General features: G+C 42.6%; 1 protein-coding gene across 1 annotated transcript in view; it reads right to left on the reverse strand.

Moving 5' to 3' along the window:
- adamts17 (ADAM metallopeptidase with thrombospondin type 1 motif, 17) overlaps positions 1-13,206 on the reverse strand; it is a 119,597-nt gene that overhangs the window by 48,527 nt on the left and 57,864 nt on the right. The window contains exon 8 of the mRNA XM_062419070.1: positions 683-788. Within this exon, the coding sequence (XP_062275054.1) occupies positions 683-788 (106 nt within the window). The remainder of the gene's footprint in view (positions 1-682; positions 789-13,206) is intronic.

Consider the following 13,206-nt stretch of genomic DNA (forward strand, 5'->3'; position numbering starts at 1 on the left):
TTATAAAGAGGTCAGGTGGTTCAGATGATGATTTTATATTATAAAGAGGTCAGGTGGTTCAGATGATGTTATTATATTATAAAGAGGTCAGGTGGTTCAGATGATGATTTTATATTATAAAGAGGTCAGGTGGTTCAGAGATGATTTTATATTATAAAGAGGTCAGGTGGTTCAGAGATGATTTTATATTATAAAGAGGTCAGGTGGTTCAGATGATGATTTTATATTATAAAGAGGTCAGGTGGTTCAGATGATGTTATTATATTATAAAGAGGTCAGGTGGTTCAGAGATGATTTTATATTATAAAGAGGTCAGGTGGTTCAGATGATGATTTTATATTATAAAGAGGTCAGGTGGTTCAGATGATGTTATTATATTATAAAGAGGTCAGGTGGTTCAGATGATGTTATTATATTATAAAGAGGTCAGGTGGTTCAGATGATTGGGAACTTGAGCGATTTGAAGCCAATTTAATTGTTTGGTACAAAGTTTTTATGGTTACACCACTTAGACATTTATATCAAAATTGATTAAAAGTAGACATTTTATACTGGGTCCAAGTAATTCATACTTTTATTTTCAAATTTTAACCCTTTTAAATTTGACTTAACCACACGGACACAAAAAATGAGTGTCACGTAATTGACTTATAAACCTTAACAGATGCTTTATAGAACCTACTTGTGTCCTAGTTCGTGAGCGATGGTGAAGGCCAAATTGAGTCCATTGTCCTCTGCTAACACACACTTCCTTTTGGCACTGCAGACACCACCCAGATAAGCGATACCTGAAAAACAGTGACAGTAAGTGAGTTACAAAACAGTTACAATTACTGTTTTACATTAACCAATGATTAAATGGAACACTGAGTTCCATTTAATCAGCCCCCCTCTCACAGCCGTAGGAATTATGACGACTGCAAAGGAGGAGATCATGTGATGTTAATATAGAGTACAAAGACAGCATAGACACACATTTACTGACAATCGATATTGTCTTGCTGACGAAGATCAGATCATAAAACACTTTCATGTGTTGCAGCCTGGAGTTCATGGCCACCAACTTATTTTGTTGTTTAATTTTGCTCTTGTTGTTTTAGAGACCACTGTGACTTGTAAACAGTCAGACTAGCAGTTTGGTGAGGTGACATATCCACTGCATTGGAAACTAAACTGTAAGTTGGATTAAAGTTGAGGTCTGAGGTTTGTTTTTGTTAATATTAGAATTATATACCAACACTACAATATGAAAATGATGAGCTGTATCACCTGTCTTTCATTCAAGCCTTTCCCTCTATTTCAGATTCAGATTCAATACAAAGAGTTAATTGTGTCCCACTGTAGATAACTATAGCAGGTTTAGATTTTAGATCAGTGTTGGATTTCACTTGTCTCTATCCCAACCGCAGCACTACATGCATGTATTATATGTATAGAGAGTGCTGAACTGCAGTTAGAGACAGGTAACTCCTTTTCCATCTTGTTTTGTATTAAACAGTGAACAATACATAATTCCTGCATTAATGTTGAGCATAAGGTTCGCAGTGAAGATGTATTTGTTAGCTGTGTGTTATTGAAAAGTAGACAAAAGATTTTTTCTTTAACTTGCTTTCTTGTCTTCACTTTCATTAAACTCTACCGGCATCAAAAAATTATACAACGCCCCCCCCCCCCCCCAAAAAAAAGAAGCTCAGGCTAACCAATCAAAGTACTTGCTGTTTCAACATGGTTTATCATAGCCACTGTTACCCAACATGTAGCTACACGTTTGAGGAGGCAACGTCGGCTACTGCATTGCTTCAGAACCTACACAGTATGCACATACATACATATACATGTAGCTATGCCCATCTACAACTATAAACTTGGCTATGCAACCCCCTCCCTTAAATGAAGAGAAGTGCAAAGACTCATGGTACAAATGACATGTCTCGGATTGTAGCAGTGATGAATTTTGTGTGTATTACACATATTGTAGCAGACCCCTTAAAAAACTTTACTGCACAGTTGTGATTGACACCAGTGAGGGACTGGGTGTGGCACAGAAGAGGACGGGGGATAATTACTGACTGCTGACACCTGAGGTGTGTGTGAAAAAGGCAGAGAAGCTGGTGTTGGAAGCCAAAAACAAAAAAAAATCGTAAATCCATTGTGGTCTCATCAAATGGAAGTTATTACAAGCTCTTTGAGGTGAGTTGTGAGTTCCTCTCTTCAGTGGAGAGAGCTTTGAGGATCTAAGTAATTTAGAAGAGCATCATTTGAGTAACTATCACTGTTGTTCGTTAAGCGGAGCAGAGGATCCTGGAAGCTGCCTCTGGCTGGAGAGTGATTGCTGCCAAACACCAGTAGTGGGTTTGGTGGTTTGTTTCACTGTGTTGCTCCTGTAGTGTTTGTGGACCTGAGCTGCCCTGTCTTGGAGTTTTACTTTATTAGATTCCTCTTTGAAATGGTGACATTCTGGATTTCTTGTTCGGTATTCTGTAGCATGGGTCAGGCTTAATTGCACCCCTGGGGTATTACGTCTGGTATCCTATTTTGTTAAATCTAATATATTCCGGCCTTAAATCTAATATATTCCGGCCTTAAGTCATGCTACAATATTTTTTGCGAATACCATCAAGATCCCAGAACACCCATGGTACACCCATTACTTGGCACATCGGTTCTTATTGGTACTTGCAGTCCTGTGACAAAGCAAAGCTCAGAAAATGTATTTATAACTGTTTATTCATGGACAAACCATGTGTGCATGACATCTCCACCAGAGACAAACAAACATGTAGTTAACACCTTTAGTCTGTCCGTTCGCTTGGAAATGCTGCCTAATGGGAAGGTCTGTGGGATGGTTTGAGGAGTGATATCACTTTATCCAATGCTTATACCTTTCCTCTGATATATGCCATTATGCACACTGATGGTCACTAATCATTTCTCTGTGATGACACAAAACAGTGGTGTTGCCACTAAACATGACTGTTCATTCTATCCGACGACTTCATGATCATGGAGATTTCAAACCAAATGAGTGCATCCAATTATTCCATTACAATTGCCACTGGGTTAGGGTTAGGGTTAGGGTTTCTGCTTGTTGTCTTAATATACAACAAGCAGAAAGAGCTTGATGTGGTGTGGCTGTAAATGTATCTCCATTCATTTACTGCATTTACAAGTGCATTGTAAGATGGCTGCAAGTCAACTCAGCCAATCTGTGGATTTACTTTGTATTACTGGTTCTTTGCATTGATTGAGTACGACTGACAAACACTTTTGGAGATATGATCATCAGCCAGTTTGGACTTTACGTCAACTTTTGACAGTGTGGATGACATATTCCCTGGGTCTTTTTGTTTACTTGCACGTTGTCAGAGGAAAACAAAGAGGGAAGCATGCCGGGGCTCTGACCAGAACCCACCTGAAAAACAAGCTAGGTGATGTGAGTGCATGGATTAAAATCCAACTGGACATTAGGAGTTGCTGTGCTCTGGCATTCACTGAGATGCTCAATGTGCCTGACTGTGCTGTCATTCCGGAGGGTTTCTCATTCTACCAAAAAGACAGTATGAAGGACTCGGGGAAGCCAAGGGGAGAGAATGTGTTTTATGGTGTGCCACAAATATCCCCAATTCACTCCTCCCCAGTTCTAGAGCTTCTGGAGCTCAGTCTTCCTCACAGCTGTTTACACCCCTAACAGGCTGATGAATCTTCAGCTGTGAACAAGCTGTATAGGATTGGTAAATGGACTGGAAAACTCATACCCAGAGGCCGCATTCATTGTTTTGGAAGACTTTAACAGAACCAACATTACGAAGGTTCTCCTTTAACAGTATCAATATATCACTTTTCCCACCAGGGGAAAGCAGACCCTGAATCACTGTCAGGCCGTATTCAGACCAATCAGGCGGTGCAGTGAAAATGCCTGTCCTCCCATTCATTTTGATGGGGGTAGTCCATTAAGGCTGCAGGGGTTTTGGCTGAAGCAGTGCAGCACCAACCTGCGGTGACAAAAGACATTTCTCTTCATTTAATAACGTTGAAAGTAAAGTTAAGCCTTGCTGTCGGCTTCCTGACTCATTTCAAAAGACAAGAAACAGAGAAAGCTGGGAGCACCAGAGAGAAAGAGCGAGAGCAGCTGTGGCCAAGTGAACTAGAGAGTGAATTAAGAGAGGGAGCAGTGGTAGTGAGGAAGCCAGTGAATCCAATCAATAAAACGTTATTTTCTGATTGATTCACAGCAGTTACATTCTAGAGAACACCCACACACCCAGCCACTTCTGCATAACCCTGTGGCAGCGCCGCTTGATTTGGTATGAACACGGCTTTAAACCTCATTCTGCTTTTGAAAAGGCAGACCACTGCTACATCTTACTGTTGCCTGAATAGAAAGAAAGAGACAACTGATTGGCAGATGTTTGAGGATGCAGCCGATAGCAATATCAGTGAATTCACAGATTCTCTTATAGACTTTATGGTAAATGGTAAATGAACTGTACTTATATAGCATTTTTCTAGTCTTTTTTGATCATTCAAAGCACTTTTACACTACATGCCACATTCACCCATTCACACATATTCATACACTGAATCAAAGTATTATCAATAAACCTGTCTGATGCATGATGCCACCACGATTCTGAAAGAAACTGCCCTCTGTAGTCTTTAAGTCTTTAAGAATCATTCTGATCCACTCAAACAGCTTTTTGTTGTGGCACTGCAGCACTCATTTTTTCACAGACTTTTTCACATACTAGAGGTCATACTCATGCTGTATGCATTTATAATCCTGACACATGACTTTCTGCACTGATGGGTGGTTTTTGGTTGCCAAAACAGATAAAGTTACATCATACTCTCCCAATTTGGAAAAGCACCTCTCTAGGCCATCCACTTAAAGCCAATAACTATTCTTCACCTCTATGACTTATAGTTTCGTGTACCACCACAAAATTCAACTTGATGTCCAGGAGTGAGTAGTGTCCGTATGAAGCATTCTGGCCTGATATGTTATATGTGGAGTCTCCTGACATGATGTACTTGAGTCTTGGGCTTGGCTGTGGCTATTTGGCTTGATAGAGGCCCTATTTTCAAACTTACATTACCCACCTTATTTGATTATTGTTGATTAATTATGAAAATCAATAAATAAATTATTTGTGGTGGTCGTCTGGTTAGACCCAACACAACAACTAAACTTGTTACGAAGGAAAGTAATTTAACAATGTAATTTGCATCTCAACTATATGAACGACAGATGTTTTTTATCATCATAATGTCGCACAGCCCTAATAGGAAACAGTCAAAACAGTCTATGGGTAAATCTTAGGATGCATGTGCTCATAAAGACAAAGGGTCCAAATCTTCAGAGTTTTGATTTAAAATGAATCCATAAATCAATTTAAAAAATCAACCAGATTCAGCCTTAGCAGGTCTTTATCAGGGTGGAAATCAAGAGACAATACCTGAGACTAACCCTTTTTTTTTTTTTTACATATTCATTATTATTATTATTGATGTTGTTTCTTAACAGTACATTATAGTATTATTCTGAGATGAGTGGAGTTTGGATAAGGTCTGCTGTTTAGAAAACAGTGATCCTCCAAAGGTCTCTCTTGTAGCTATTTTGTAGAATTTAGTACAATCAAAACATGGGGATTTTGGATGGGATTGGACTGAAAGCTATAGCCATCTTCATTGGAAACTTTTTGGGCTGATGGAAACAGATGTTGGTCTGGCTTTGGATGTGTTTTGTTCCCTCTTTACTGCTTTGTTGTTTTACAAGCATGCATGCTTAGTCAGAGACTGCAATTATGTGTGTATATGTTCTATGGTCTGGAAGTATAGGAGTATAGGACAGCATCAATGATGTTTTTATTCCAATAAAGCAGATCAGAAATGTTTATTTTTACTTTTCTGCTTTTACATGCAGTGAGACGATATTTAAAACGTTAACTTGGTATAGTCATGTTTAATCTGTTTACATTATCCAAGTTTTACTATTCAAGACGTGCTTCAAGATATATTTGAAATCATTGCAGATTTCAAATCTGAGAAATTTGTTTTTGGACACTTATATTTGGTTGGATCTCCAACTGGTTGGGCACATACAAAACCAGGTAAACCTAGCCTGTCCAACATCAATCATATTTAATAGGTTCTTAAACACACATGTTAACCAAAACCAAAATCAAAACACTATAGAAACTATATTTGTTAATGTTATTTCCCAAATGTATGTGCACACTCAACTCAGTGTGAGACTACTGTGTTTGGGGTCATTTACGGTCACACCGAGTTTCTCTCCTCTTCTCTGTTTCACCATGGGCGGAGCTGCCCCTCCATGCACACACAGAACTCAGGGGAGCTTTGTTGTTAGATTACTGTTTCTATATTACTGTTGACACTTTGTTCGATGTGACCACTGCGTATCTGCATCTTTCAGGTCCCTGGCACTATAAGCTAGTTCTGAAGGATGGTGGCTCACTTCAGTCATGAGGGGAACACTTGTTTTACAGATTTTTGGTGCCACCTGTTGTTGACTACTAAAACATTTGTTCAACCTGTAATACAGCCTTTGAAAGCCTTAACAACAGATTAAATTATATTCTTCAAGCCTGAAATTATATGACTTTTTCTAAAGATACAACAATAGAAATATTTCAAAATTGTTTATTTTTGTGCAGGTAACTATTAGTATATATATATATATATATATATATATTTATTCAAAGGGATTTTCAGTCACTAGAGACAAGGTAAAGACTGATTATGTGGAATCCTTGAGCAATGAAACAATTGCCTTAAACTTAAGGGGGACTCTAATACTGTCACAAGAACTGCCCATATTCCTTTGCCAATGTGTCCCTACTTACACTTGCCAGGGTTCCCACCCAGATCGGCATCTGCAACTAGTCAGTCTGCAGACCCAGAGTCATTTGCTACAAGGTGGCAAAAGAGAGGGATATGCAACTTCTAAAGAACAAAAAAAGTAATGTAAAAGTAGGGCTGGGCGATATGGACAAAATCAAGTAGCCCTCCAAGCCAAAGAAGCATTAACAAACCGTTTGGAGAGAAGTCGTCGCCTAAAGCAGGCTGAGTCTGACCTAGAAGTAGCCAAACTGGTCACTTCCATACTTACAGCTGACACTAACGCTGGTTCTCATGAGACTCCCTCATCACCATCCCCTGCTGCATCAATGCAAGCAATACACACCGCAAATACTGCACAGTTGACAGTACCTGCACCCTCATCTGCTGCAGCACCACCTGCGCCGCATAACCGTGCATTACCACTCCCTAGCCCACAGTCCCCAGTATCACTGACAGCTCCTGCAGCCCCAACCATGCTGTCCATGTCTGTCATCAGTCCAGTAATACAGCCCCTGCCAGCAACTCCTGCATCAATGTCAGCCTCACCCGCTGCAGCACCGCCTCTACCAGTGCCACCTGCAGCCCCAGTCACACTGGCCTACAGTAGATCATTGGTGCAGCCGACCACAGCGAGCACAGCGCCCTCCTATGATGCACCAACTCTCTACAATCCTGCAATGTGTTATTCAGCCTGGCAGCCTAACTCACCGCCACAACCTCCAGCAGTCACACAACTGGAGCCCACAGCCATTCCCTGCAATGGGAATGGGGCAGAACTAGGGCAGAACTGTTAATTGCCTCAGCATATGGCATCCCTAGGCCGACTCTGCCAGTGTTAGAGAGTGGACGTGAGAGCGACTTTGCTCTCCTGAAAATGGCACTGGACAATCTCCTAAACAGTCACAACCACCTCAGCGAGCAGTACAAATATCAAGTGTTGCTCAGCCACCTGAAGTTACCCAGCGCCCTCCAGCTAGCCAAGGCTTACATGCACCACTCACACCCATACACCACTGCACTTCAGGCACTGCAGGAAAAATATGGTCAGCCTAGACAGCTCGCTCAGTCAGAGCTAGGTGCCATCCTGAATACCCCTGCACTGAAGATGGATGACGCAAATGCCTTCGACTCCTTCGCCCTATCCGTCCAATCTTTAGTGGGCATGCTGCAAACCCTTGATTGCCAGAACGGCTACAAACTCATGTGCGGGTCCCATGTTTACCGGCTGCTCACTAAAATGCCACCCTCCTACAGAGACAGCTTTGTAGAGTACTGCCTTAATCGTGGCATTCTGCAGTCAGGTACAGACCGAACCTACACCCTCCCAGACTTAGCTGCCTGGCTACAGGTTAAGAAACAAGCTAAGCGGACCTCTAGTCGTGCAGCAGCCTTATATCCTACTGACCTCCTTAGGCCAACCAGGAAGGACAGAGGGGCCTTCAATCAGAAGGAAAGGTCAACACTCGTTCTTTTCACTCTTAAGAATGAAACAGCTACATCTGAGCCTGTCCACACCAAGCCAAAGCCTTACTGCCCTCACTGTGACAATAAAGACCACTACCTCAACTCCTGTGACAACTTTAAGAAGCTCAGCACCAGTCAGGTCGTCACATGGATAAAGGAAGGTAAAAGGTGCTGGAAGTGTGGCCGTAACCATGCTACAGAGAACTGTAACCTCAAGCGCCCTTGCAAGACCTGCAAAGAGCTACACCTTACTGTGCTGCACGACTCAGTCCAGCACACCACCAATGCAGTCCTCATGGTGAGATCACCAACCACAAAGATATACCTTAATCGCCCAAACCATTCTCAAAGAGTGATGTTGAAGGTAGTAAAGGTCCTCATACACAATGGTAGACGTACTATGGAGGCTCATGCAAACCTGGATGATGGGTCCAAAAGAACCATTGTTCTTTCACCTGTCGTACAGCACCTCAAGCTATCTGGGACTCCTGGGAGATGAAGCAGCTAGGGGGGGGGGGGGGGGGGGGGTAGCTGTATCCTTCGATGTTTTCTTACCCACTGAGAAATATCGGATATCCAAAGCCTTCTCCGCTGATAGCCTGAGTTTGTCAGTTTGTCTGCACCTCCCGCTAGCATAACACAGACACGCTAACAGTGATATTAAGTTTAAGGAAACAAACACAGACCGCTGGTTAAAACATAAATCTACATCATCTGAGGCAGAACCTGCTCAGAAAAAAACAGCGGAGCCCAAAAACTGATGAAAACAGCGCCATGTGATGTCAACATTAACAGCGTTAATCCTCAAACAGGTTTCAGGCTAACCGGCCAAACTTTTCATGACAGTTGAGAGCCCTGCACATAGCACAGTGGCCTCCCATCAGTGTGCTAGAGGAGGAAACAACATCACCTTAATCACTCCAGAGCAGGAGTCTTGCGGACTTTCTAAGTAAAGGACCTCAAGTTTTTTATTTTAATGGTGATATTACTTCCTTCAAATTGAATTGGTTATGTCACATCTGCGGCTCGAGGAAACAGCCATGATAATCTGCTTGGCTGTAAAATGATTTACATTTAGTTTAACACTGTTGCTAGGCAACTAACAACAAAATGAATGCCGCCATGTAACCATGTTAACTGCCGACTTTCATCTGAATCCGTTGTGGTTGCTTGTAATGACAGCATCTGGCTCCTAAAAGTGACATGAAAAGACCCATGAGACTTGGGGGGAAGATATTCACATGGAAGAAAAAGAACCCCCTGCCTCATTTGTGGTTTCCTCTTAATCGTATTAGGCAAAACCATTAAGTAGGACACAAACACAAACCTTCCTAGGAAACTGGGTTGGTTAGTAAGCCACCAACTTTCCGTCCACATATTATTTTGGTTTCATTCATGACTACAGACAGTCAGACACAGACATGCGTTCTAGGTACAAAAAATGGGAAGCAAGTGAAACTTCTGGTTGCAGTGGTGAGTGAGCGCCTTTCATTTTTTGTTGGTCCATGAATTCTTCATTAGCTGGTCAGATTCCCTTTAAATGACACTGTATACTAGTACTGAGCAAGGCTTTAACGTACTGGCCTGAAAATCCCATTTGAATAAAACAAAGCTGAGTGGTGAAGCTCCACAGTGAGGTCAGAGGTGTGACTGAGATTTTGTGCAACATCAAAGATCCGTTGAAGCCAGCACTTCTTAGGCTAAAGCTCCAGGACAAAGAGCTGCGATCCACAGCACTGCAGTTATCAGTGCTGGTTTTTGACCTAGTGTTAGGGGCTAGCTGGCTGATCAAACAGTAATGTGGTAGCTCAGAGAGCTGGCGGCACATCCAGCCAGACAGCCTCAAAAGAGCCACAAAGCCTGATCAGGCCTCTGGACTCACAGCGCTATGCTGCCCACAAGCAGCTTTGGTCAGCCATTTATTTTGCGCTAATTAGTTATTACAACATGGAGGGCTTTCCTTTGAGCCACTGAATCCTGGGCAGTCGAAGCTCCCAGTGCTGACAACACAGGCCTGACTCAGACTGGAAGAGATGCTTTGTTCACATTCTCTCCACACACGTAAGCACACATGCTTGCATGTTAAACACATACAAATACGTGTTCAGATGTCAATCATAGCATTGTCACATAATAAAAATATTTTATTTTTGAACAGTGATTTGTAATGTTCAATTAGTCCTCAGATTTGTAAACCACAAAAATGTTATATTTTTACAATTCTCCCAAAGCTATTTTGTTAGCAAGCAATGTCATTCCAATGTAGACGCTAGGTGAAAGAGACACTAATGAACATGTGTGGTGGAACGCATAACACTGAAGCAAACTAAGAAGTAAACTTTTGTCGCATATGTTCTGACAAGAAAGTTTCATTGTGTTGAATGGGAACCACTTTAGAGTCTAGTGTTGTCTTCTAACAGATACATGGTCATCACTTTAAATCATCTCTAATCTACATCCCTATACTATAAACAAACATGCTATATTGAGTTGGTATTTGGACTGTATAGATTTTATCTATACAATGTGTACACTAAAATATGAATGACAAACATTTGCATGTATGCCCATATATTTAAAAATGTGCAGATACACTCTAAAATACTCATATGGTGGATATACCAGAAACACAGACTTCCCCCTTCACACTCACACACACAGGGTGTAAATCAGCGGCAACTGAGAAGGCTGAGAAGGTTCTGTCCCCCCAGGTCCAGTGCTTGGTCGTGAGCGGTAGAGAGAAGGTTGGTATCTGATGAACGGAGGTTACAGGAGTGAATGTATGGATGGAGCAGGTCAGTGAGGTAAGAGAGGGCAAGGTTGTGGAAGGATTTGAAGATGAGGAGAAGCAGTTTATATTGGATGATGTGAGTGATGGGGAGCCAGTGGAGGTTCTGTTGGACAGGGATGATGTGGTCATTAGAACGAGTTTCAGTGAGGAGTCAGGCAGCAGAATTTTGAATATACTGGAGTTTATTGAGGGCTTTGGAGGTGGAACCATAGAGAATATTATTACAATAGTCTAGGCAGGAAGTGACAAAGGTGTGAATGAAGGTTTCAGCAGCTGAAAAAGAGAGAGATGGGCAATGTTGCGGAGGTGGAAGAATGCAGTTTTGGTTATCTGATTGATGTGGGGTTCGAATGTGAGGTTAGTGTCAAATATCACGCCAAGGTTGCGGATGTGAGGAGAGGGAGACAGCGTGGAGTTATCAATGATGATGGAGAGGTGGGGGGACTGTGGGAGAGATTTTGGGCCAATAATGATGAGTTGGTATTTGTCACAGTTGAGTTTGAGAAAGGTTTTTTTGCATCAAGAGTTTAATTTCGGTCAGACAGTTGATGAGAGAGGTGTAGGTGGGAAAGGAGATAGATTTGGTGGAGATGTAAAGTTGAATGTCATCAGCATGTGACGGATGATGTCACCAAGGTGGAGGAGGTAGATGACTAAGAGGAGGGGACCAAGTTGGTCAGTGAGATAAGATTTAAACCAGGTGAGGGTGGTGTCAGTAATGTTGAGGGGGGGTTGGAGACGGGAGAGGAAGATGGAGTGGTTAAAGGTATCAAACGCTGCAGAGAGGTGGAGGACGATGAAGAGATTTAGCTGTCCAGAATCCGAGGAGAGGAGGAGATCATTAGTGACTTTGAGGAGGGCTGTTTCTGTGCTGTGTTTGGTGCGGAATCCAGACTGAAAAGTTTCATACAGCTTATTGGGGGTGAGATGAGTTTTCTGCTGGCCAGCAACAACACGTTCAAGAGTTTTTGATATGAAGGGGAGGTTGGAGATTGGCCGATAATTATTGAAGGAGTTGGGATCAAGTCCAGGTTTCTTGAGGATGGGTGTAACAGAGGCAAGATTGAGAGGTAGGGGGACACAGCCAGTACTGAGAGAGGTGTTGATGATTTTGGTGATGAGAGGGGAGATGACAGGGGGGCAGTTCTTGAGTAGGGGAGGGGAGATGAGGGAACAAATGAGCGGGGGAGGAAGGAGGGGCAGATAAGGTGGATAAGCTGCCGTGGATGGAGTCAATTTTGTTTTGAAAAAAGGAGAGAAAAGAGTTGCATTGGTCCGCTGTGAATGAGTTGGAAATGTTATCGGGGGGGAGAGGAGTTTGTTGATGGTGGAGAAGAGAGCCTTGGGGTTAATGGAGCCAGAGTTAATAAGGTGAGAGTAGGAGGTGGACTGGGCATATTTCAGGGCGTCTTTGTACTCTTGGAGGAAGTCAGTGTAGGCTTGAAGGTGTGTTTTCTTGTAGAGCCTTTCCAGTTGTTGTTTACGGGATTTCATAAGGTGAAGTTAAGGGGTGTACCAGGGAGCAGAGTGGGTGAATGAGACAGTTTTGGATTTAAGGGGAGCTAATCGATCCAGACAGGAGGATGGGGTGTGGTTGTAGTAATTGGTGAGGGTTATCAGATGATGGAGGGGGAGTTGGACATGGCAGTGGACAGTGAAGCAGAGAATACCGAGGGGGAGATAGATAGATTGATGTTCCTGAAGGTAATTGTCCGTTTTTCCTTGTGAATGGGGGTGGGATGGTTTGGAGATCGAGGCTGTAGATGTGTGGGATTGAGAGACCAGAGGAGCAGACCAGATCAAGAACGTGCCCACAGTTAAGGGTAGGGAAGTTGACGCGCTGGGTGAAGACGAGGAATTGTAGCAGGTCCGGGAAGTCGGAAGCAGATTTGCAATATATGTTGTCAATGTGGAAGTTAAAATCTCCAAGAAGGAGGACAGAGGGTGATATGGCAGATAACTAAGTGACAAAATGGGAGAAGTCAGAGAAAAAATGAAAGGTTTGGTTTGGGGGGGTGGTCATTGATGGCGGTGACCAGAGGGGTGGGACCAGGGAGTTTCAAGGCTAGCTGTTCGAATGAGAGCAG

This window comes from Scomber scombrus, chromosome 1, assembly GCF_963691925.1.
Source record: "Scomber scombrus chromosome 1, fScoSco1.1, whole genome shotgun sequence".
NCBI classification, from domain to species: Eukaryota; Metazoa; Chordata; class Actinopteri; order Scombriformes; family Scombridae; genus Scomber; species Scomber scombrus.